Source organism: Ursus maritimus, unplaced genomic scaffold (assembly GCF_017311325.1).
Source record: "Ursus maritimus isolate PB19 unplaced genomic scaffold, ASM1731132v1 scaffold_34, whole genome shotgun sequence".
Lineage (NCBI taxonomy): Eukaryota > Metazoa > Chordata > Mammalia > Carnivora > Ursidae > Ursus > Ursus maritimus.
The window spans coordinates 19,180,865-19,205,422 of NW_024426008.1; the positions used below are offsets into that span (position 1 = coordinate 19,180,865).

At 40.6% G+C, this 24,558-nt stretch overlaps 1 protein-coding gene across 2 annotated transcripts in view; it reads left to right on the forward strand.

The window, feature by feature from the left end:
• DOCK8 (dedicator of cytokinesis 8) overlaps positions 1-24,558 on the forward strand; it is a 220,386-nt gene that overhangs the window by 35,636 nt on the left and 160,192 nt on the right. Inside the window, exon 2 of one of the 2 annotated variants that reach the window (XM_040620284.1) lies at positions 16,539-16,641. In XM_040620284.1, the coding sequence (XP_040476218.1) occupies positions 16,539-16,641 (103 nt within the window). Of the gene's footprint in view, positions 1-16,538; positions 16,642-17,713; positions 18,139-24,558 lie in introns of those variants that run through there. The other variant, XM_008690931.2, reaches the window with a different exon arrangement.

Consider the following 24,558-nt stretch of genomic DNA (forward strand, 5'->3'; position numbering starts at 1 on the left):
CTGCTGGTATGTGCTCTCTCTCTCTGTCAAATAAAAAAAAAATCTTAAAAACAAGAACAACAACAAAACAATATAGAAACTCAGACATCAGTGCACATTTGCATATAAGCTTCTCTTAAGGGCAGGGAACTTTGTCTGCTTCCCTCACTGTGGAATCTTGAAAAGGTGGGTGCTCAGTAATGTTTGTTGGAAGAAGAAGTCAAGATCAGACTTCTGGGCTTATGTCTCCTCTTTCCTTCCTATTCTTCCTAAGAGATTCCTTCCTTCTACAACTTTCCTCATCTGCTCTCCCTCCAAAACATTGCCCCTTGTAGACTCCAGTCCTCCCCCTCCCCCACTAAAGAGCTCTTTCCTAAAGTAAGCAATAGTTAGCCATTTATAGCTTCATACCTTAGGAACAATGCGACTTCTCTCGTGTAAGAAGCATGGTTCCCATCCTCCAATCTAAAATAAATGTGGAGGGGCACCTGGGTGACTTAGTCAGTTAAGCATCTAACTCTTGGTTTCGCTCAGGTCATGATTTCAGGGTTGTGGGATCAAGCCCCGCCTTGAGCTCCATGCTCAGCCCAGAGTCTGCTTGAGATTCTCTCTCTCCCTCTCCCTCTGCCCCTCCCCCCATACGCGCGCGCTCTCTCCCTCTCTCAAATAAATAAATAAATAAATAAAATCTTTACAAATCTGTAAAATTAAATAAACTTTGACGGAAAAAATGCAGATGGTTTGGGATTGGGGGATTGGGTCAATTTGGGGTGATTTATTTGTATAAAGTGGCATAGTTTGGCTAACTCTGAGGAGGAAATATAAACGTTGGTAAATGAATGTCTGTTAGAATCTTGATTTTCAGATTACCAGGGTAGGCAGGGTTAGTTAGGCGAAGGGAGGTGGTCAGATGGCCGAGTCCAGTCTGAGGGTGGATGAGTGGAAGGCAAGGGCAGGCTGGCAGGTGGAGCTGGAATTTGTCGGCTCACAGCAGACAAGTCATTCTCAGAGTTGAGAGTGCTTCAGAATCACTTGGAGGGCTTGTGAAAACACAAAAGTTTTGCCCCCCACCCCCGGAGAGTTCAGGATTCAGTAGGTCTGGGGTGGAGCCCAAGTATTTGCTTTTCTAACAAATTACTGGGGGATGTTGATGTCGCTGGTTCCGGGGACCACACTTTGAGAACAGTTGCGATATAGAAAGAGTATGAAGATACAGCCAATCTTGCTAGCCTCCGCTTAGTACGTCTGTCCACCACAAGCGGAGGCTGGGCTCAAGAGCAAACAGAAACTTTCTCAGTTGCCCCAGTAGATTCCACGATTTAAGGTAGGAAACTGACAAGAAAGGAGGGGGTTAAAATCGTCCCATTTCACCTTATAGTAAAGGCATTTTTGTACATCACAGCTGCAGTCCCCTTGGGTTGTAGAGGCCACAAGTCTCTTGGGGTCTTACTGAAGGCACTTCACTTAGACACAGACTTGCTGCTAATTCGCTGCCTTGGCCCGCATATCTGAAAACACATAGCCCCATTATATGGTCTTGGATGAAAAACAAGCATGTGGCCTCTCAATGGCCAAGGAGCTGGCCAAGCCCAGGACAGATAATTTAGATAAATCACAAGTCAGAGTGGAGAGATGAGGTGCTTTTAATTAACGGCACCCAACAATGTTTGTTGAGTTTAATGGAATCCAGGTAGATACAGGGGCTCAAAGTATGCTGAGAACACAGTTTTATTTAGAAATTTCAGGAGACAAAGAGACAAAATAGTAAAAGAACCCTCCAGAGACTCTTAAGATGTTCAGGCTCATTCCTGTGTCTCAGCAGAAGAATTTATGCTATTTAGAAAACTGACAACCTTGTAGGTTAAAAATGTATGTGTGCATACACAATTTCTGTCACAAAATTAGGGCAACCACTGCACAAACTATATGGAAAAAGAAAAGAGAATAGAAAGAAAAGACTATTCTTGTCTCTCTAACGTATTTGTGAATAGCATTTCCTGCTAGTGGTTTTCCTTCTATGTATTTTTAAATTGTGTATTTAGATTTAAATACATTTTTTTAAAAAACTTATATGTTCATAGTGACTAAGAGCCCGGTCTCTGCAGTCAGATAGCGTTGGTTTCAAATCCTGACTCCAGACGTTTCCTGCCCTGAGTTCTGTATTTGATGAATGGGGGAGGACAAACTCCGTCCGTAGTGTCATTGTGAGAACTCAGTAGAATGGTCCACATCCAGTGCTCAGCACAGAACCAGGCGTAGCGCGAGCACCTGATACCTATTGGCATAATTTTCTGTTCTCACTAAGAAGCTGTGTCAACCTTCCACAATCCTAATAATTGGGAATGTTATCGACATCTAGAAACATGCCTATTTTTATTTCATGAGCCTGGTAAGATTTCATCCCACAAATTCTTCCATGGTTCACATACTGCTTAGAAGAGGATCTTCTCTGATCAGCTTGTTGAGAGCCTTTATTACTTGGGTTTTCCTCACAAATTAGACTCATCGAAGAGCAGTCCAAGCCAAAACATACTGATGACCATTGGGCTTGGAGAGTTTGGTTCATTGGCTGTGTGACTTTCCTCCAAGACCCCGGACTCTGACTGCACCGTTGCGGGCATCACCTACAGCCACATAGATGGTGGGTTGCTAGGGAGACAGGTGAGAAACTGTGGGTGGAGAGATGTAGATCTCTTACCCCTACTGGAAAAACAACCCTAAACTCAAGCTAGGCCAAATCTACATCTGCAGCCTGGACCTCTCATTTCTGCCCCAGACCGGCTTATCTCATTGCCAACTTGACTTCCACTTGGAGTCCTCTTGGAACCCCAAACCCGGAATGTCTAAACCGAATCTTCAGGCTGACAGAAGGCAACCACACTGTCCTGAGTTTTACAGTTGCCCTGTAAATGAAGGGATTAATTTTGTTAGATAGCAGCAGCTCCTTGCCCACAAAGGGAAGAAAAGAGCTCATCAGTGAAGACCTTGGTTTTGTTTATCAGATAAAGAGATCTTGACTCTACATGATAGTTAGAGGTACAATAAGCAGAATGGCCAGTTAGTTCATTAACTCCTTAAATTGGATGCAACCGTGTTGTACATTCTCTTATATTCCTATAGTGTTAATTGAAAAAATACTGTGAAGAACAAACACAGAAATCCTTTGGCCCAGCAATTCCCTTCTAGGACTTTATTCCACAGAAATAGTTATGCATGTGTGAATTAGCATGTGTGTAATTTACTGAACGTTATTTGTGCTGGCAAAAAGTTGGAAAACACGTGGGAATGTAAATTGGTGCAGCCACTCTGGAAAACAGTGTGGAGATGCCTCAAAAAAACTTAAAAAGTTTTGCCATTTGCGATAACAGGGTTGGACCTTGAGGGCATTATACTAGGTGAAATAAGTCAGAGAAAGACAAATGCTGTATGAACCACTTATATGTAGAATCTAAAACAGAACAAAAAACTGAGTTCATAGATGTGGAGAACAGATTGGTGATTGCCTGAGGTGCCGGGGGGATGGGCAAAATGGGTGAAGGGGGTCAATAGGTGCAAATTTCCAGTTATAAAATTAATAAGCCACAGGGATGTAATGTATAACATGGTGACTATAGTTAATACTACTGTGTTACGTATTTGAAAGTTGCTGAGAGAGTAGATGTTGAAAGTTCTCATCATAAAAAAAATCTGTAACTATGTATGGTCATGAGTATGAACTGGGCTTATTGTAGTGATCATTTTGTGATATTTAAATATCGAATCATTATGTTTTATGCCTGAAACGAATAATTCAATTTTATATGTCAATTATACCTCAATAAAAAAATTGGAAATAACAAAAATACATAAAAGAGATTTGTTAAGAAAATGCCCATCTATATAGAAGAATATATATATACAGCCATAAAAAAGACTGAGGGAATTCTTAAATCCTTATCTATCAGGTGAGAAGAGCAAAATGCAGGTCACCAGTGAATGGATAAACAGACTGTGGTATATACATACAATGTAATACTCCTTCATTAAAGAAAAGGAGCAACTATTGGTACACACCATGTATAGATGAATCTCAAATATTATGTTCCCATTTGTGTACAGTAGTGGGGAAAGAATATATATATATGTATATATATGTATGTATTTGCATCTATACTGTGTATGTACAGTAATATACATACGAAACTATTATGTGGATTGTCTATGGGGAGGGAACTTGCATAACAGGAAGACAAAAGTAAGAGGGAGACATTTTGTAATGTTCTTTTTTATACTTTTTAAAAACTTTTTTATTTATTTATTTGAGAGAGAGCAAGAAAGAGCACGAGTGAGGTGAAGGGCAGAGGGAGAAGCAGACTCCCTGCTGAGCAGGGAGCCCAACGCAGGACTTGATCCCGGGACTCTGGGATCATGACCTGAGCCGAAGGCAGGCGATTAACTGATGAGCCACCCAGGAGCCCTATTTTTTTTTATACTTTTTATATTTAAAAGTACAAAAAATATTACATGCTCAAAATAAAAATAGAATCGTTTATAACTATATCTAGATATTATATATAATTTTTCTTTTTCCTTTTTGGTTAATAACTAGTTTTTTAAAATTCATTTATTTGGCCTATGTATAGAAACATAAAGAATGTTTAATATTATTCCATCTGCAAAAAGAACCAAATATTTAGAAAGCTAGTATGTTTTTGTTGACTCCGAGTTTAATTCTACTGTGGTGAGGGGCGCCTGGGTGGCACAGCGGTTAAGCGTCTGCCTTCGGCTCAGGGCATGATCCCGGCGTTATGGGATCGAGCCCCACATCAGGCTCCTCGGCTATGAGCCTGCTTCTTCCTCTCCCACTCCCCCTGCTTGTGTTCCCTCTCTTGCTGGCTGTCTCTCTCTGTCAAATAAATAAATAAATCTTAAAAAAAAAAATTCTACTGTGGTGTGAGACTGCCTGTTCTATCTGATTTCTGAACTTTGAAATTTGTTGAGACTTGCTTTGTGGTCCAGTATATGGTCACTTTTGGTACATGGCACAGGAAGAATGTGTACTCTGTCATTTAGTGTAGATTTTCTATATAAGTCAATTAGATCAAGTTTGTTTATCATCTTCAAATCTTACATATCTCTGATTTTTAAATTTACATGTTCTATCACTTACTAAAAGAAGCATGCTAAAGTCTTTCACTATAATTATAAATTTGATATTTCTCCTCTTCTTCATTTCTTGCTTTATATGTTTTGAGCCTTTATTACGTGGTGCATACACATTTAAGATTACTATATCTTTCTGGTGAACTGACTTTTGATCATTTAGAAAATGTCCTCTTTATCTTTTGTCACACTTGTTGCTTTAAAGTCCTTTTTGCCATATTACTATAGCTACACGAGCTTTCTTTTGGCTATTTTTGCCTAACTTTTTTCCACCACTTTGTAAGCAGTTTATCTAGGCATTTACCCAAGACAAATAAAAGAATATGTCCATAAAAAGGCTTGCACATGAATGTTAATAGCAGCTTTATTTGTAATAGCCAAAAACTGAAGAAAACTCAAATGTCCATTAACAGGTGAATGCATAAACAAATGGTGGTATACCCATGCAATGGAATACTCCTCTATAATTAAGGGAATGAACTATTGATACATGCTCCAACATGGACAGATCTCAAAATAATTATGCTTGTGAAGAAGCCAGATAAAAAGAGATCTATTGTATGATTCTATTTACGTAAAATTCTAGAAAAATACAAACTAATCTATAATGATAGAAGGCAAATTAGTGGTTACCAGGGAGCAAGGGTTGGGGGAAGGAGGGAGACTAAGAAGTGGCATGAGGAAGTTTTGTGATTGCCGTGATGGTTTCATGGGTGTACACTTATGTCAAACTTATAAATTATCCATTTTAAATATGTGCAGTGTATTGCATGTCAATTATACCTCAATAAATCTGTTGAAAAAATAAAGTATATAAGTATGTCTCTTGTAAGTAGCATGTAGTTTTTATGTAATCTGATGATCTTTGTCTTGTAATTGGTGAATTTACTCTATTTAATATAATCACTGACATATTTGAGTTTGTTTTTTCCTTGCAANNNNACTCTTTCCTTCCTAAGACTCAGATAACTTATCTCAACATGATGATAACAAACCATTCTACCTATTTCCCTGGGTCATTTTGAGGAATGAGATCATTATATGTAAAAGTCTCAGTAAGTTACAAATCATTACTGTTTTCAGTTTCTTTCCCAGTTTTGAGAAATGAACAAGATGAATTCTAGATAAAATTCTAAAGCTGATGCCACTTTTCAACAGAAAGGTTTATACTTAGGCAGATTGCCTGGCATTTTTTAAAAATTTAATTTAATTAATTTTTTATTTTTTTTACCTTTTAAACCCCTTCACTCATTTCTCCCATGCCTTTGGCAACCACTAATCTGTTGTATCTATGAGCTTGTTTCTGGTTTTGTTGTAGACTCCATACATAAGAGATATCATCAGTATTTGTCTTTCCCTGTCAGATTTATTTCACTTATCATAAAGCCCTTAGGGTCTGTACATGTTGTGGCAAAAGGGAAGATTTCAGTCTTTTTTTTTTTTTAAGATTTTATTTATTTATTTTAGAGAGCAGAGCAGGCAGAGGGAGAGCAACAGAGAATCCCAAGCAGACCCTGTGCAGAGTGTGGAGTCGCACGCAGGGCTCAATCCCACAAACCCAAGATCACAACCTGAGCCAAAATCAAGAGTCAGATGCCTAACTGACTGAGCCACCCAGGTGTCCCAAGATTTTATTCTTTTTTATGACTGAATAATACTCCATTGTGTATGTATATACAGTTTATGTATCCATTCATCCATCGATGGACACTTAGGTCATTTCCATGTCTTGACTCTTGTAAATAGTGCTGTAAAGAACATAAGGATGCCTATATCTTTTTGAGTTAGTGTTTTTGTATTCTTTGGATAAATACCCAGAAGTGGAATTGCTGGATCATATGGTAGTTTTATTTTTATTTTTTTTGTGGAAACTCCATACTGTTTTCCAAGTGGCTGCACCAATTTACACTCCCACCAATAGTGCATGAAGGTTCCCTTTTCCCACATCTTCACCAACCCTTATTTTTCTTGCCTTTTGACGCTAGCCATTCAGACCAGTGTAAGGAGATAGCTCCTTGTGGTTTTGATTTGTATTTCCCTGATGATTAATGATGGTGAGCATTTTTTGATGTGCCTTCTTTGGAAAGGACATCTTCTTTGGAAAAATGTGTATCTTCTTTGGAAAAATGTCATTTCAGGTCTTCTGCCCTATTTAAAATCAGATTGGCTTTTTGCTGTTATTTGTACGAATTTTTAAATATATTTTTGATATTAGCCCCTTATCAGATATATGATTTGCAAATATTTTCTTCCACTCAGTTGATTGCCTTTTCATTTTCTTGATGGTTTTCTTTGCTGTGCAGAAAGTTCTTACTTTAACGTAGTCCCACATATTTGTTTTTGCTTTTGGGGTTCGATTTTAAAAAATCATTGCCAAGACCTATTTCAAGGAGCTTACTGCCTTTATTTTCTTCTAAAAGTTTTATGGTTTCAGGTCTTACATTCATGTTTTTGAGTTTAAATTTATCTTTCTACTGTGTTTTCCCCCCTATTTTTCAACTTGTCTCTTGTTTCCAGAGAGATTATAACAATATATACTTATTAGAATTCTATAATTAGTACTTTTACCATTTCGTAGACAATGTGGGAACTTTAGAAGATATGAACTCCATTTACCCTTCCCACCTTTTGTGTTCTCATTGACATGGATTTTAATGCTATGTATATTTTAGTTTTTAATTTTTTAAAGATTTTTAATTTTTTAAAGTGATCTCTAGGGGCACCTGGGTGGCTCAGTTGGTTAAGCATGTGCCTTTGGCTCGGGTCATGATCCCAGAGTCCTGGGATCAGCCTCAAGTTGGGCTAGCTGCTCAGCGGGGAGCCTGCTTCTCCCTGCCCTGCTCCCCCCACTTGTGCACTCACATGCTCTCTCTCTCTTTCTCTCTCTGTAAAATAAATAAATAACATCTTAAAAAAATAAATTAAGAAAAAAATAAAGTGATCTCTGCACCCAACACAGGGCTCGAACTTGGAACCCCAAGATCAAGAGTTGTGTGCTCCACTGACTGAGCCAGCCAGGCGCCCCAATGCTATGTATATTTTAATTCCACATTATTATCATTATTATCATTATTTTGTCCTGTCATTGTCAGATTTACTCACATATTTATCCTTTTGATGCAGTTCATTGCTTTCAACACTTTTGTGCTTCCGTCTGGAACACTTTTCTACTTTCCCTCTGTCTGAAGACCTCTCTTTATTGTTTCTTTTAGTCTAGCTCTGCTGGTAATAAATTCTCTCAGTTTTTGTTTATCTGGTGAAGTCTCTATTTATCACTTATTAATGAGGGATATTTTCACCAAGCAGAAAATTCTAGAGTGGTAGTTGTTTTCCTTCAGCACTTTAAAGATGTCATTGCATTGGTTCTAGGATTTCACTTTTTCCATTGAGAAGTCAGTGATCAGGGGTGCCTGGGTGGCTCAGTCGTTAAGCATCTGCCTTCGGCTCAGGTCATGATCCCAGGGTCCTGGGATCGAGCCCCACATCAGGCCCTGCTCAGCGGGAAGCCTGCTTCTCCCTCTCACACTCCCCTTGCTTGTGTTCTCTCTCTCACTGTCTCTCTCTGTCAAAATAAATAAAATCTTTAAAAAAAAAAAAGTCAATGATCAGTCATACTATTATGCTTTGAAGGCAATGTGTCTTTTCTCCAGATTTTTTCAAGAACATTTAAAATTTCTCCTTGATTTTTGTCAGTTTTACTATGATGTGGCTAGGTTCGATATTTCTCTGTATTGATTCTGATGAGAGTTTGTAGGGCCTTATGGATCTGTGTCTTTGGGGCTTTTGTCAACAAAATTTCTTTAAATCTCACTTCTGCTCCTGTTTTGTCTCTCCTCCTCTTTTGGGACTTCAGTTTACATATGTTAGATCTGTTTCTTTATGTGTCAGGACACTTTTTTGAAGAAATCTTTTTTTTCCCCTTTAAACAGGTACAAACATGGTGCACCTGGGTGGCTCAGTAGGTTAAGCATCTGCCTTCAGCTCAGGTCATGATCCCAGGGTCTGGGATCAAGCCCCACTTTGGGATCCCTGCTCCATGGGGCGTCTGCTTCTCCCTCTGCCCCTCCGCCTGCTCATGTTCTCTCTCTCTCTCAAATAAATAAATAAAATCTTTAAAAAAAATTACTCAATACTTATAGGTGTTCTTTTAGGTGATTATGCTGCCTCATCGGTAGGAGATGATTATGTCAGGAGAGAAACTCACTTCCGATGTTTTTCTGATGATATATCCAGGCTGGGGGACCGTGATGCTTTAGCGAGATCCTGAAGACATTGGCTAACTCTTCTCTAGGCTCCCTGCGGGAACCCTCAAAGGCTTCAGTCATCGAATAAATATTCTTCCTATTCAGAGGAATTTTCCAAGTGAAAGGAATTTGGGACTCCCCTGTGAGGAAGAAACATAAGTTCTACAGCTTGTTAATAAGTGGCAAACTTCTCTTCGTAGTCATGTTTCCACCTGTCGAATCATCTGTATAAAAGTTGTACATTTATGGCCTGTGTGTTTATGAGAAGAGATGGAAAATATGAGAAACTGTGAAACCTGAAATATCTATTATGAAGCCCCAGGCTAACAAACTTCTGAGGAATTTGTTCCAGACTCCATTGCTCAAAACGTGTATGTATATGTAAGGATGGAGTTATATACGTATATGATAATATATTATATATGTGTGTGTGTGTGTGTGTGTGTGTGTGTGTGTGTGTATATAACTTGCTATAGCTATTCATTTTGTAGCCTTTTAAATTTAAAGGTGCAGGGGCGCCTGGGTGGCGCAGTCGTTAAGCGTCTGCCTTCGGCTCAGCGTGTGATCCCAGAGGTCTGGGATTGAGCCCCACATCAGGCTTCTCCTCTGGGAGACTGCTTCTTCCTCTCCCACTCCCCCTGCTTGTGTTCCCTCTCTCGCTAGCTGTCTTTCTCTGTCAAATAAATAAATAAAATCTTTAAAAAAAAAATTTAAAGGTGCACTATTAGGGCCACCTGAATGGCTCGGTGGGCAGAGCATGCAACTCTTGATCTTGGGGTCATGAGTTCCAGCCCCATGTTGGGCATGGAGATTACTTAAAAAAAAAAAACAAAAACAAACAAAAATTTTAAAAATATAAAGGTGCACTTTACTAAGAGTATCTGAGGATGCATCTCAGAAAAAGCCTTAGATCATTTTTTTAAAAAGATTTTATTTATTTATCTATCTATGTATCTATCTATCTATGTATCTATCTATCTATGTATCTATCTATCTATCTATCTATCTATCTATCTGGGGTTGGGGGAGGAGCAGAGGGAGAAGGACAAGCAGACTCCAAGCCGAGCGGAGCTCAGAACCCAACGCGGGGCTGGATCCCATGACCCCGAGATCATGACCTGAGCTGAAACCAAGAGTCAGACGCCAAACCAACTGACGGATCCACCCAGGCACCCCACCTTCGATCGTTTTGATGTGTCGACTCCAGGAACTGCTCGCTCATGAGCCGGCTGTGTGATTTCAAACTTTATCCTTGCCACGCCCTGTGATCCAACCCTGGCTTATTTACATCATTCAGAGCTATTTTTCTACATACAATAAATATAAAATTTTTTATTATTGTTGTTATAGTATACTGCCCTAACCTTATAAATCAGGAAGTTTGGGGAATAACATTCTTTCATTGCTTACTTGATGCAAATCATTGCTGGCCCTGAACAATGGTTATTTTGTAAGGTTTAATCACACCATGTGCCTGTGGCCACATACATGTACATGCCACCCACAAATGTCTATAATTAGTGTTTATTACTAGCGGCGTACTTTACACTTGTATTTGTTGCGTGTTTTGTTAGTTACTAAGTCAGTTGGTAGTTACTAAGAGTAAATTAATATGTTTGCTTTTCTTTATTCTGCCCCCTTCACTATTGTTTAAAACACGTCCCATTCGGGGAAACCCTTAGCCCCTTTAAATACTTATTGACTTGGTTTTTTCTTGAATCAGTTTTAAAATTCTTCCAACCATTTTGGCTGCTGGCCATCCAGCAGATAGTGAAAGAATTTTCTTTTAGGGATGAAAGCCAGTGAGAAGCCTTCCGGGGCGGTGTAGTTTCCTAGCACAGCTGCTGGTGTAGGTCATGATGCTAACTGTTCCACTTGGAGAGTCTTGAGCGTCTTTGCCAGTCGAGCTGGAAAGGTGCCCAGGAGATCGGATAGCCCAGCCCCTTCATTTCACATGTAATGAAACTAAGACAGCCTGGTTAACTAATCTACTTGAACTCAAACAGCTGGCAAATGGCTACATTTATTGTAAAGAAACAGGGCAGCCTGATAGTTAAAATACTTGAAGGAGGAGTATGGAAACCTAATAGTTAGATGTCATGAAATGATAAAAACCTTTTTTTTCCATCAGGTCTGTTCCTACTTCTTTTTTTTTTTTTTTTCAAAGTATGGCTGCCCTGGTTCTGACAGTCCTCTTATTCTAGAAGCCTCCTAAGCATTCCTAGGCTGAATTACTAACTCCCTCCTCTTTGCTCACAAGGCATGGTCATATTTTTTATTAGAATACTCTCCATGTTGTATTATAATTATTTATTCAGTCATCCATGTGTCCTCCTCCCTCCCACCCACTGGGCTGAGGCTCCAGGAACAGCAACAGTATCATCTTGGACTTGAATCCCTAGCACTTGGCGGAGAGCCTGGCACTTTTGTGCCCTTGATGTTTTATGAATGAATGAATGAACTAATACTCACTCATAGTCTTGCACTATTAGTGAATCTTTATTGACATAAAAATCACCTGGAGTTGCTGGCTAAACCTGCAGTTTTCCAGGGCATGCCATAAGAGACGCTGTTTCAGGACGGGGCTAGGGCCTAGGGATCCGCATTTTATTAAGCAGCTGATAATTGGAAGCATATGGTCCATGGGCCACACTTGGCAAATTCTGCTCCATCATTAGTTCCACTGGCCCTTAGTCTCAACTGTGTGTATCACAATTATCTGTCCATCTGAATAAAAACAGAGCTTTGCTACCCATCCCCCTCTACCATTCTGACTCCTGAGTAGGGGTACCAACATCTTAAACAAATCCCAAGGCTCCCTCCCAGTATAGTTTTTAGAAATAAAATAATAATTAATTAATTAATTAATTTATTTATGTTAAAAAGATTTTATTTATTTACTTGACAGAGAGAGTAGCAGAGGGAGAGGGAGAAGCAGACTCCCCACTGAGCAGGGAGCCTGATGTGGGGCTTGATCCCAGGGCTCCGGGATCACGACCTGAGCCAAAGGCAGACGCTCAACTGACTGAGCCACCCAGGCGCCCCAGAAAATAATATTTTAAAGCATTTTGAGTTAGAAGAAGAGTGTCTTAGCTCATCAAGGAAATATCATCGTGATATATATAAATCTGGCATCATGAAAGTTATCTTAGACATGTTGAATTTGGTCTGAGACTCAAATGCAGAGGAAATAAAACCCACACGCCATCCCTCCCTGCATGGACACCAGGTCTGGATGACCTCTTGCCTGGGCTGAATTCTCTTATCTGTGTATGCAGGCTTTCCCCTTTGCTAGGGTCAATGTAGAGATGAAGAGGGTTGATTTTCATGCTGGGTTGCTAGGTGCTCTTCTGAGAATGAAGTTCCGTATCACTAATGTAATAGCTGAAATTTACAAAATTTTTAAAATTTCCGAGAAGTGCACCTGTGCCTGCATCCTCCTTTATATGTACACACCTTTTATCAGAATGATGAACTTAAGCCACTTTACATTAGAAAGAGCTGAATGAGGTAGTTACTAAGCTCCCTTTACGTAATTACCAAAAGGATTTCTGATTCTTTTGGTATATTTACGCATATACTGTTCGTCATTTCTTTTCATTTCCTCATTTTACTTTTCACTTGGAACTTACTTGGTAGGCACCTTTCCATGGGTGAACCTAATTCACATTTTTAAGTGGTTAAAATCATATTTCACCTCTTTGCTATTATTTACTCGGTGCTCTCCCTTGTGGTAGGTGCTTTGGTGGTTTTGTTTGTCACCATGTACGGAGTTCTTACATTCGTTTCTGCTCAAATTATATGTTTATATGAATCCCCTGGGGTATAGTCTCCAAAGTGAAAGGATTACATTGAAAAGTAATGACAGTTTTAGAATTCTTGTTGTGTTACAGTGTTGCTTTCCAGAGGTGCTGAACCAATATACAAGCCAGTGGAGTGTGGGGCATGCCGATTTTCCCACAGTTTGACCAACATGTGATTTTTGTCATTCTAGCCTATTTTTGCTCATTTGAAATGTGCGTAGGGCCTCTCCAGAGAGATTTAATTTGGACGTTCCTTAAACGATGGAAGCTCTTTTCCGTGTGGGACGATTCACTATTTTCATTTTAAGGACCAGCAATCATCTCCATGTTTGACAGTTTTGAAGGGACGGGTTTAATTGCATTCTGTAGAACTGGTCCTGTAGGGATAGGAAATAGGATCGTGCTTGAGTGTCAGGGAAGAGGATCAGTTGTATGGCTCCAAATTGGGCAACTGACATGGAGAATTGCAACAGAAACGCCCGCTGACCCTCTTTAAGAAGGACTGGAGAGCGGGAACATTCTGATTTCATGCTGAAAAAAATACTGGGGTTTTGGCATAGAATGACACATTTTGCTTCAAAATGAGAGCAAGAATCTGTCCCTGCTTCCTTTCTTTGGTGCTATCATAATACCACACCTTTCCTGATCCTTTTAGATATTCCCATTTCAGGTAGATCCCTCTGGTCTATGGCAGGAAGAGCTTCAGAAGGACCGTGAGACGAAATCGTGTTGTTTGAGAGGTCCTGTGGGGAGAACCTGGGGGCAGAAGTCTCAGGAGCAGTAAGTCATGTCTGTCAGAAGACACCCAGGTCACAAAGGGTTGTCTTGTCCCTCTGTGTCTACAGCCCTCTCCCTAAGTAAGCTGATTAGTGATTGCCATGTTGGTTTGGGTTCCTTTGTGGTGCCAAACTCAAGATACAGTGTTGTTCATACAAGATGGGCCTTTTGATATGGACAGTGGTCTAATCTGTTGGCTTTTAAAAATTGGTGATGGTTCGACTTGTAATGAAAACCAGCCTATTGAGTACTTGGAAGCAAATTCTGAAAGTTTTCCTCCGTTCTTAGCTGTTTCATTAAATTTGGTAATTTCTGCCCTCACTCTTGTGTCTTCAGGACACTTACACACATCCATATCTATATCTGTATCTGTATCAGCTTTACTGAGAAATAATTCACATACCCTCGTTCACCCATTTAACAAGCACAATTCATCACCACACTCAATTTTAAAACATTTTCATCACCCTGAAAAGTAACCCCGTTCTCATTAGCAATCACTCCCCATTTGCCTCCAAGGCCCCAGCCCTAAGCAACCACTCATCCACTTTCTGTCTCTATAGACTTTCCTGTTCTGGAAATTTCATAGAAGGAATAATAAAGTATGTGGTCTTTGGGTTTAGTTCCTTTCACTTGGCATGATGTTTTCAAACTGCATCCATGTTGTCGTATATAGTAGTACTTCTTTCCTTTTTTGTTGCTAAATAATATTCCATGGCATGATAGACCACCTTTAGTTTATCCACACAGCACGTGATAGACATTTGGGTTGTTCCACTTTTCTGTTATGAATAATGTTCTGTAAACATTCATGTCTAAATTTTTGTATGCAAGTTATGTTCTCATTTCTCTTGGGTGTACATCTAGGAGTGTAATTGCTGGGATATATATATGGGAACACTACATCACTATGTTTGCCTTTTTGAGGAACTGCCAGACTATTTTCCAAAGCACTTGCACAATCTTACATTCCCACCAATAATGCGTGACGCTCTGATTTCTCCGTATCCTCACCCATCTTTTTTTGAAATAGCCATCCTAGTGATTGGGAAGTGGCAGCCCATGTGGTTTTGATTTGCATTTCCCCAGTGGATAATAGAATACTTCTTATCCTAGTATGTTCTTATACTTTAAAAAAAAATAAAGACAATATCTCAGGAAATTCAGGAATACAATGAGTATGGGCTGCTTTCACTTCCTGGGGGGGTCTTACACTTCACTGCATCATCATGAGGGGGTCGCCCCTGCAATTAAGGTTCTCCAGCCATTTTCTTCCATCCTTGTATCCATTCATCTTTCAGAATCCCAGGAAGAAGAGATCATTGTCCTGTGTCGGGTTATGTGCCCACCCTTTTGCTTTGTAGTTATGCTTAGACAATTTACAGCATGAGTGTGTGGCTCCTGGAAGGACATTGAGGCGCTCTCGGGTGGGGAGAATGGATGCCACACATGGGACCAGAACAGGCTTTTTGCCTCTGAGAAGAACCACTTTGCCACATTTGAGAGCCAAGCAGACCATGTCAGAAAACTCATCATGCAGGGTAATTGATAATTATGCTTTAGCATACATTATAGTGAAGAAGATACAATAAGCTTAATTTATAACATTCAAATATTATCTTTTAAAATTATAATTTAAAAAATTTATGTAGTCCTTTGTTGGATACACAGCATGTTTCAAATATACAATCTCATTTGATCCTTAATAAATGTCTGTTAGTGTCTAATTATACTATATAGTGGTCTCACTGTGGTTTAAATACATTTTTGTGAACTAGCCTAAGAGCCCACCCACCAACAAATGAGACCGAATGAGAAAAGTGACGCGAGAAAACGTATTCTGAGCTCCAAACAAATGACTAACACATGAGTGCCTCAAAGTCAATCTGCTTGTAAGCCAGGGTTTCCCTGGTCAACAGCTCATGGCAGTAGGTGTGAGTAGACGATGGAGAACAACTTTCATGTGCCTGGTTTCCAGCCACCACCGATGTTGGCTAAGGCGAGAACAGTGTGATACGGATGACTCAAAGGATCACTCTGCTAGGAGCAGTTTGGAAGAAGTACAGTCCTTGGAATCCTAGGTAGCACCTAAGCTGCCTTCAGGGAGGTGGAAGTGTTCATATAATAGTTCTCTAGGATGTTCTGTCATAGCAGGCAGCTGACCAGAAGGGTTCAACTGCTTAGAATGAGAATGGCTGGATCAAAATGGCAGCATGGGGTTTAAAGGACTCTACTCGGAGGCCAGATGTCCTCATGCAAAGACAATCCCTCTGAATGGCCTGGGAAGACGGATCCAAGTGCCCTGGATCTTTCCTTGGGCCCCAGACCCTTCCCCTGCTTCATGCTCCTACCCTTGCAGTATTGGGCATTAGCCATGGTTGGTTGTAGGTGTCCTGGCTTTTGTGAACTTTTCAAGGGTATATACAATCAGAGAAAAGCTACAATGTCCATTCATAGGCCACTGAGGACTTGTTAGTTCTGCCGATTACCCAGCCAAGGTGTGGGTTTATAACATGATACCAAAGATTGTATCCATAATTGTGATGATTTATTAAAATAACCACTTCATTTGGATGTTTTTATTTCATCCAAGGTATTCTTCAGCGGAAATAAGGAAACAGTTTACTCTCCCACCGAACCTTGGCCAGTACCATCGACAGAGCTTAAGTACCTCCGGCTTCCCCTCTCTTCAGCTAGTAAGTATGAGTTACGGGTTTGCTTAGAGAATGGGCAAGTGTAGAAATGCACTTTAGCTTCCTGCTTTTCCTTAGCTCTTCCGCTGCCACCTCACACCTCTAACTCCCAGTTCCTAACTCCATGCCTGCTTTTGGACATCACACAATTTCCCTCTCTCCTACCTTCACTGTGAGCTGAGAGTGCCATGTGGACCTCTAGGGGCCATGGTTCTGAAGTCTCGGGCTTCAGTGGGCAAACAGACTACTTGGTTTCACCCAAATTATGATTCATACTTTGGAGAGAGGGGAGTAGCCTGGAACCTGACTACCATTTCTAACAGACTTTTATTAGGGAAATAAATCCCCAAATCTGGAAAGCCCAGTTAGGAACCTTAATTTTTAAAAATCGTTTTCTTGGAAGTATAATTTATATACAATAAATTTGCTCATTTTAGGTGTGCGGTTTGGTGAATTTGGCCAATTTCTAGTCACTTAATCTCTACTCAATCAAGATACAGAACAGTATCTTTACCCTAAAATACCCCTCCTGCCCCTTTGCAGTGGGTATCTTGTTCCAGCCCCCAGCCCAAGGCAATCCCTGATCCACTTCTGTCACAATTTTTCCTTATCTGGAACTTCATATAATTGGAATCACAGAACAAAGCTTACTTTTTGTGGGGTTTTATTTTTTTAAGATTTTTATTTATTTGTCAGAGGACAAAGAGAGAGAGAGAGAGAATAAGCAGAGGGAGGCACAGAGGGAGAAGCAGACTCCCTGTTAAGCAGGGAGCCTGATTTGGGACTTGATCCCACAACCCTAGGATCATGACCTGAGCCGAAGGCAGATGCTTAACTCACTGAGCCACCCACGCATCCCCAGAACTTCATTTTTGAAACACACTCCCCCTTTTAAGTTGAAGGTTGCTTATATATATATATATATTTTTAAAGATTTTATTTATTTATTTGACAGAGATAGAGACAGCCAGCGAGAGAGGGAACACAAGCAGGGGGAGTGGGAGAGGAAGAAGCAGGCTCGTAGCGGAGGAGCCTGATGTGGGGCTCGATCCCACAACGCTGGGATCACACCCTGAGCCGAAGGCAGACGCTTAACCGCTGTGCCACCCAGGCGCCCCTGCTTATATTTTTATATTAACACCTACTATTGAGTGTGCTTGATGTGTTATATTATTTGAGGACTAAATGCTAGACGTACGTCAGGTGGGCTAAACCTCACTTAAATGAGATGATTTGTTAAAACCAGAAGTTGAGTATTCACTTCCTTTGTGTGAGGCTACAGTTCTCGCTGTACTCACTTCCTCACTTGCAGCACAGCGGCACTTTCTTGCTTGTTCTAGTGGTTATCTTGAGGAGGTTAGGTTATTTTTTTTTTCTCACTTATTACTTCAAAACCACTTCTGCTCTTCGAAGTTTTGTAACCTTCCACTTGGTTTCCTGTAGCCGCCATCTTGCCTTCTGTAACAATTTACACGCCGTGTAACTGTGTATCATTTAAAGGTATGTTTGCTGGAGTGACGCGTGGTTATTTCAGTAGGATAATTTGTGTGTTGTGTCATTGATGAAATAGGAGTAGTAAAAAGTGTATAGCACCTTTTACTGCAAGAGGTTATGACATTTCTTCAAAAAAAATCTGTTTATGACTTCGGGGGCTTGCTAACTGTCCTTTTCGTTTGTACTTTTCCTGTCTCAAAATTGCAGATTATAATAAAAGCACCTTCAATGCATAACGTCCATGCTTTCAGGTAGATTAGATAACCTTTAGACTAAAAAATATTAGCTATGTTTTTTTGTTTAATTTGGTGCTAATATATGTTTCATTGAAAACCAAAAAAAATTTTTTTTATAGATTTCTGACTCCAAATTATGCAGAATTCAGTTAAAAAGGGACCAGATACACGTTTATATTTCAAACAAGGTCAGGAGGAAGGGTTTGGTGCCTTGCTCATTGGGAAATGAAGACTGCAGGTCTCTGCAGTGGCTGTCTTGAGAAACAGTGTGGACATCATAATTGAGAGGCTTTAAGGAAGTTTAGCTAGCAAGCTTTAACCCCTTCTCTATACACCAGCTTTAACGTTTATGCTGCAACCTTAAGTTTTTCATTTAAAGTCACAAAGAAAAAAAACTTGCTTAATATCTACAAGTGTTCCTTTGGTAGTTTTGCCTTCTCACCCGTAGGTTTTGACAAAAGTGAATTGTGATGAATTTCTTAGTTAGCTAGGTAGTCAAGTGACCATGTGGCTTAACTACCCATTTTCTAACAGAAGATATCAAACAAGTAGCAAAAATAAGCAGCAACGTTTAACTATGCAAGAATCATGCGTTCCAACCTGTCCTAATTTATTCCTGGTTCTATCTGCAAATGAATAGCCTTTAAATTATATGACTCTTAAGTTTTCCAGTTTGGCTCCTGAATATCTCTTCCCAGATCTTGACTCCAGTTTCAGCACACGGAGCTGCCCCTGATCCTTCTTGTTAACTGCATGAGGAACAGGAAGCATGAGGGAGCCAAGAGGCTGATTTTAATTGCCCCCTTTAAAAAAAAATGTGCAGCCTGCCAAGGAAATCACCGTAGCATTTACCTGCCGCCATGCTGTCGTGTCACAGTGAAGTGTCCGTTCTTCCCCTGAGTCATCTTCCCGAATGAAGGTTTCAACAGAAATCATCAACTTAAAGGTGATTTCCATTTACCTTAAAAAAAAAATTCCATTTCATAGAAAGATAATGGGACATTTCAGCAAGATTCACTCCTGGCAAGGCAGAGAAGTAGCTTATCATCGAAAGGCTCTCAAGCTCAAGTATCTTAAAAAAAAACTTTAACGTGAAGCTATCGTCTGTTCATTGTATGATTTTAGACAATTGGAAAATCAGACCAAGTGCATTTTGACCTTTGTTTCCCTTCCCTTTATTTATGTAACTACCCATTTTAGCAACCCCACATGCTGATACAAACGGTTATTTAATTTTTGGAAGTATTTAATGGTGCCAAGTTACTTAAAACCCGACCAGTGGGGTGCCTGGGTGGCTCAGTCAGCTGAGCGTCCAACTCTTGGTTTCGGCTCAGGTCATGATGACAGGGTCGTGAGATTGAGCCCCGCATCGGGCTGTGCGCTTGGTGGGGAGTCTGCTTCAAGATTCTCTGCCCCTGCCCTTCCCCCCACTCACGAGTACGCACACTCTCTCTCTCCCTCTCTCTCAAATAAATAAATAAAAATAAAAATAAAAACCCAATCAGTTATTAGTTTGTTGTTTTGCAGGAGGTCAGAACTTGGCCACAAGCCTCTGTGGACCCCGTTTTGCTTGCATACGCCTGCCTTTCATGAATTTGTGGGTATGAATAGAATTTTTGTGTTGCAAAAAGTTGCATTGTATCATCAAATTTACTTTTCTTTTATACGTAAATCATTAAAAATAAGCGCATATATATTTTTTTTTCTACAAAAACTCACGAGATAGATCTGGAGCGGAGCATTACTAAAACTGGGTATATAATCTGGGGCAAGTTAAACACTGTGAAGGCTTCAGGTTTTTTTTTATTTGCAACGTTGGCCTAAGAGTGCTTCCCCCCATTATGGTTCATAAAGTGGTATCATAGACGTCGTGTAAATAGTGGCGAATGGCGGTGTCCATGGGTTTGGCACTGTTGTCTGTCTGTTGGAGACACCGCGAGAGATTAAAAGGTGGCCAGAGATGGCTTCAGCTCTGAAAGGCCTTGTGGTCTACTCGGGAGGACAGATGATACCGAGGACCTATACTGTCTTTAAGCGTGCTAGGTGTTCAAAAGGAGGTAACAGCTTGCTGGGGGAGTTGGAGGAGACTTAAAGGAAGGTTCTCAGCCCTGGCTGCACATTAGAATTATCCGGGACCTTTAGAAACACCTGTGGCCAGGCCCAGCAGAGAACAATTAAATCAGAATCTCTAAGGGCTGGAGCCTAGCTATCGATATGTTAAAGTTCCCTGGGACTTTAGCATGTGATCCAGATGGAGGATTGTTTAAAGAAGTTACGTAGGTAGAAGTAGTCCAAATAGGAGGAAAAAATATAAGGAAAGGTAGTTTCTTTTGTGGTCTGGGTTGCTGTGGATTTCAGAAAATGTGGTAGGCAAGGACTACTTGCTAACCCTATGGATATATATATTCTTATATAAATACAGTGGCTTCTGTCATAAATTGGATCAATCAAATGAGAGAAAGGGTGTGTTTGGGATGTGTGTGTGTGTGTGTGTGTGTGTGTGGTTTTACTGGATTTTTGTTTTTTAACTCTAATTGTAAATGTCAGCTGTGATGTATGTGTGTTTTCAAAGTAGATAAAATATTTTTAAGTCTTGCATTCTGGAATATGAAGAGGATTGACCATTTCGAGTTGGCTTTTTAGACCTGGTGTTATGACGATAGACCTGCCCTGGGTCTCTTTGACACTCTTGTCAGAGTCGTTTGTGACCAGAGCTGGAGAGCACGGCCTTGTGTGTAGACTCACCTGTGTGTAGCATTACCCATTGGCTTTGGCATCCTCCATTGCCACGTGGACAGGTAGGCCAGACAGGCTCTCAAGCCAACCATATACACCCACAAACACCATTAAAATGAAACAGTAAAATACTAAAACTATTTTCTGATCATTCGAAGTCGAAAGGAGAGTGAAATACAAGAAAAGGTTGGGATCTCTTTCCTACGGTAGAAAGGAGGATTTGAGACACTATACATGGTTAATAACCTTAACCTACATTTTCATTGACGGAAAAAGTCTAGTTTTGAAAATCAGAGTAGAAAATATTTGAAGTGAAATGGAATGAATCACCTGGAATGTAGCAGTTCTGATGAAGAAAAGGATGTAAAAAGCCACATCCTAAACACCATGGTTACATGAGATGTTTGTGTATAACATTTATGTAAAAAAAAAAGTTTCATACCTTCAAAGGCGTTCATTTTTGTAGTATTTTTAAGCTTCTGTGCAATAAAACAACCTAAATGTTAGATCCCTTGATAAATATGGTTTTTTAAAATTTTTCTATTCTTTTGTGCTTCATCCGTCAAGGAGTTGGGCTGTCCTTAGGTTTCACTGATTTCCCTTGAGGGGACAGGATGGAAATGAAGACCTCAATGTAGTTCTCATGCAGATTCACAGTGCCACATTTAGGAGTGCATATGCACGGATATTAAGGAGTCGATTGCAGAGAATTGGCTTACCCACTGGTGATGGTTAGCTAAGCAAGTCCACAGAGCGTCAGGAAGGCAAGATCGTAAGCAGGCTGGAACTCCATGGGCAGGAGCTCAAGGCTGGAGTCCCTGAACTAGGAGGTGGCTGTCAACTGATGAAGTCAACATCCATCCACCTGATTAAATCAGGCCACCTGGGGGAATCCCCTTCTAGATTGACTTAAAGTCAACCAATTAGGGACTTTAATTACACTAGTAATATCCCTTCAACAGCAGCACCTAAATTAGTGTTTGGTTGTATCAGCAGAAGGTGTATGTCTGCTCCAAAATGGCTGCAGCAGGAGAAAAGTCTTGTAGCTCACCCTGCCTAGAAACATACTAGGAAGTAAATTCGGGGAATATAGTTAGCCTGGCTAAGTCAACAATCATGACAGACAAAACCCGATTTAGGATTATTTGTCGTCTTAAGAGTTTTTGTTGGTGTTTTTTTTTTAGGGTTTTTTGTTGTTGTTGTTTTGGTTTCTATTTTGATTATTTGGGGTTTTTTTCTTCTATTAGTTTATCAAGTGATGGTGGCAATGTTGTAATTCATGGTATAAAGGGACCTTCTTGGAATTACTTTGGATTATACCATTTAATTTAGTCCTGGGTCTTCACTAAGAGGCCATATGTAGTCAGCTGCAGAGAAAGAAAATAGTTAATTTTCATGTTTGGCTTTTAGGTTCCCAAGAGCCCCAGTCTTGCCTTAAGGACTGACCTTAGACCATCGCCCCCCAACCCTGTTCTCAAACTTCAGCCCCCCATGAAATAAAATACCACTGCAATTCTGTTCAATATTTGTTTCCTCCCTTTGCTTATCCCTAGATCACCAAGGTGTATATGTCTGTGTGTTATGTGTTGATTGCTTCAAAATAAAACCTACTCTTGAGAGGAAGACTTCAGAGAGTTTAGAAAGCAGAAATCTCTTTTGGTTCCTGGTTATTATGTGAATTTGCAAGCGAAACAACTTCCTCGGAGGCCCTGTTCACAGTACTTGGGGTCTCCACCTACTCGCCAAGGGCTAGAGTAGTTCACGTCGCATTAGGAACGGACAGTTTCCTCCCTTGTCCATTTCAGTGTAGAAAGAGTAGGGGAGACTGGTCAAGTGCCAGCTTGTCTGTCATGCTGGAACCATACTTAGTAATTCTGTCATACGATTGATGTTTACAGTCTGCTCAGTCCTGAAATATATGCCGACCTCAAGAGTTTGACTTTATGATCAATCAGGTATATCGATTACACTTGGCACAAGGCCCCACAGTTAGTGCTCAGTGAGGATACCGCGTCCTTCATCATGCTGCCCTCTTCAAAGATAGCATTATTTATCTGTGAGAATGTGGCAAACTTCACCATCTCATGGCTGGCTAGAGATCTGTGGAAAGATGCTGGAGAGTAGCTCCCTGACCCTTCTGTACCTCATCTGTCCTTGTCACCGGGGTTCTTGGACAACCTGTCCTGGACCTGAATTTTCTTCTCTCCGATGATTTCACACAAATGCCATTTCTCCGTGGAAGCTTCTACTTACTAGGGATTAATGCTAGCATCACAATGCTTCCAATTGTGCGTCAATATAATTTTTAAGTATACTTTTTTTTAAAAGATTTTTTTTTAATTTGTATATTTGACAGAGATAGACAGCCAGCGAGAGAGGGAACACAAGCAGGGGGAGTGGGAGAGGAAGAAGCAGGCTCCTAGCGGAGGAGCCCGATGTGGGACTCAATCCCGGAACGCCGGGATCACGCCCTGAGCCGAAGGCAGACGCCTAACGACTGTGCTACCCAGGCGCCCCTAAGTATACTTTTAAAGTGCCTCGGCTGGAGGGATTGATAGTCTTCATAATACATTTACATTTGTTATTACTTTAATTAATTACTTTATGTCATTACTTTGAGCAGCTGGGTTCATGAGAAACACGAAGTGGAACTTGTGGGTAGTGGTAAATGTAGTTTTCACCCTCTTTCAGACGCACTTACTATTGTTTTGTGTTTTAAGTATTTCTGGAAATACAGATTCCCTAAAATGCCTGCAAGAGAAAACACAACTATTGTGGTTAAGAACATGAGCCTGCCGAGGTTTGAATTCCAAAGGGCCTGTTTCCCAGCTGCGGAGCCACGGGCAAATTATTAAATCTCCAGCCTTCAGTGTCCTCATCTGTAAAATGGGGATAATAAGAGTGTGTACCTTATAGGCTTTAGTGAGGGTGACATGACATAATGTATATAATGATCTAGCCAGTTTCTTGGCACATAGTAAGTGCTCAATGATTACTGGCTTCATGGGTATCGACTTTGCAATAATAAGATCGGGTATGCAAAAAAATGCAGTTTTCTATTTCAGCTCCCGACTCTGAATGCTCTGTCCTGCGTTGTGGTGAGGGGTGGGAAAATCCACTTTCTCCTTTGGGCTTGGTTGGTGGTAGGCAGGTCCGCAGAGACAATGCCTGTCATTTCCTCTGACAGAGGTCACTAGTGGCTTTTTGCCAACTCCGTCCCCACCTGGCTTCTGCACAGGCTGATCTCCGGCTCCCTGAGCCCCTGCTGGACCCTGTCTCTTCATTTTGAGAGGCACCCTATAAGGCCCGTGGTCTTCTCCTTAGCTGACCTGAATGTCCCCCGAGAAACTTCCCTGTCCTCTGTCACAGCACATGGGAGCCATGCAGAGCTACTGAAGTCTCTGCTTTCCTCTACCAAAGTAGATCCTACTGCTTTGTCCCCGTGGCCCAGGAC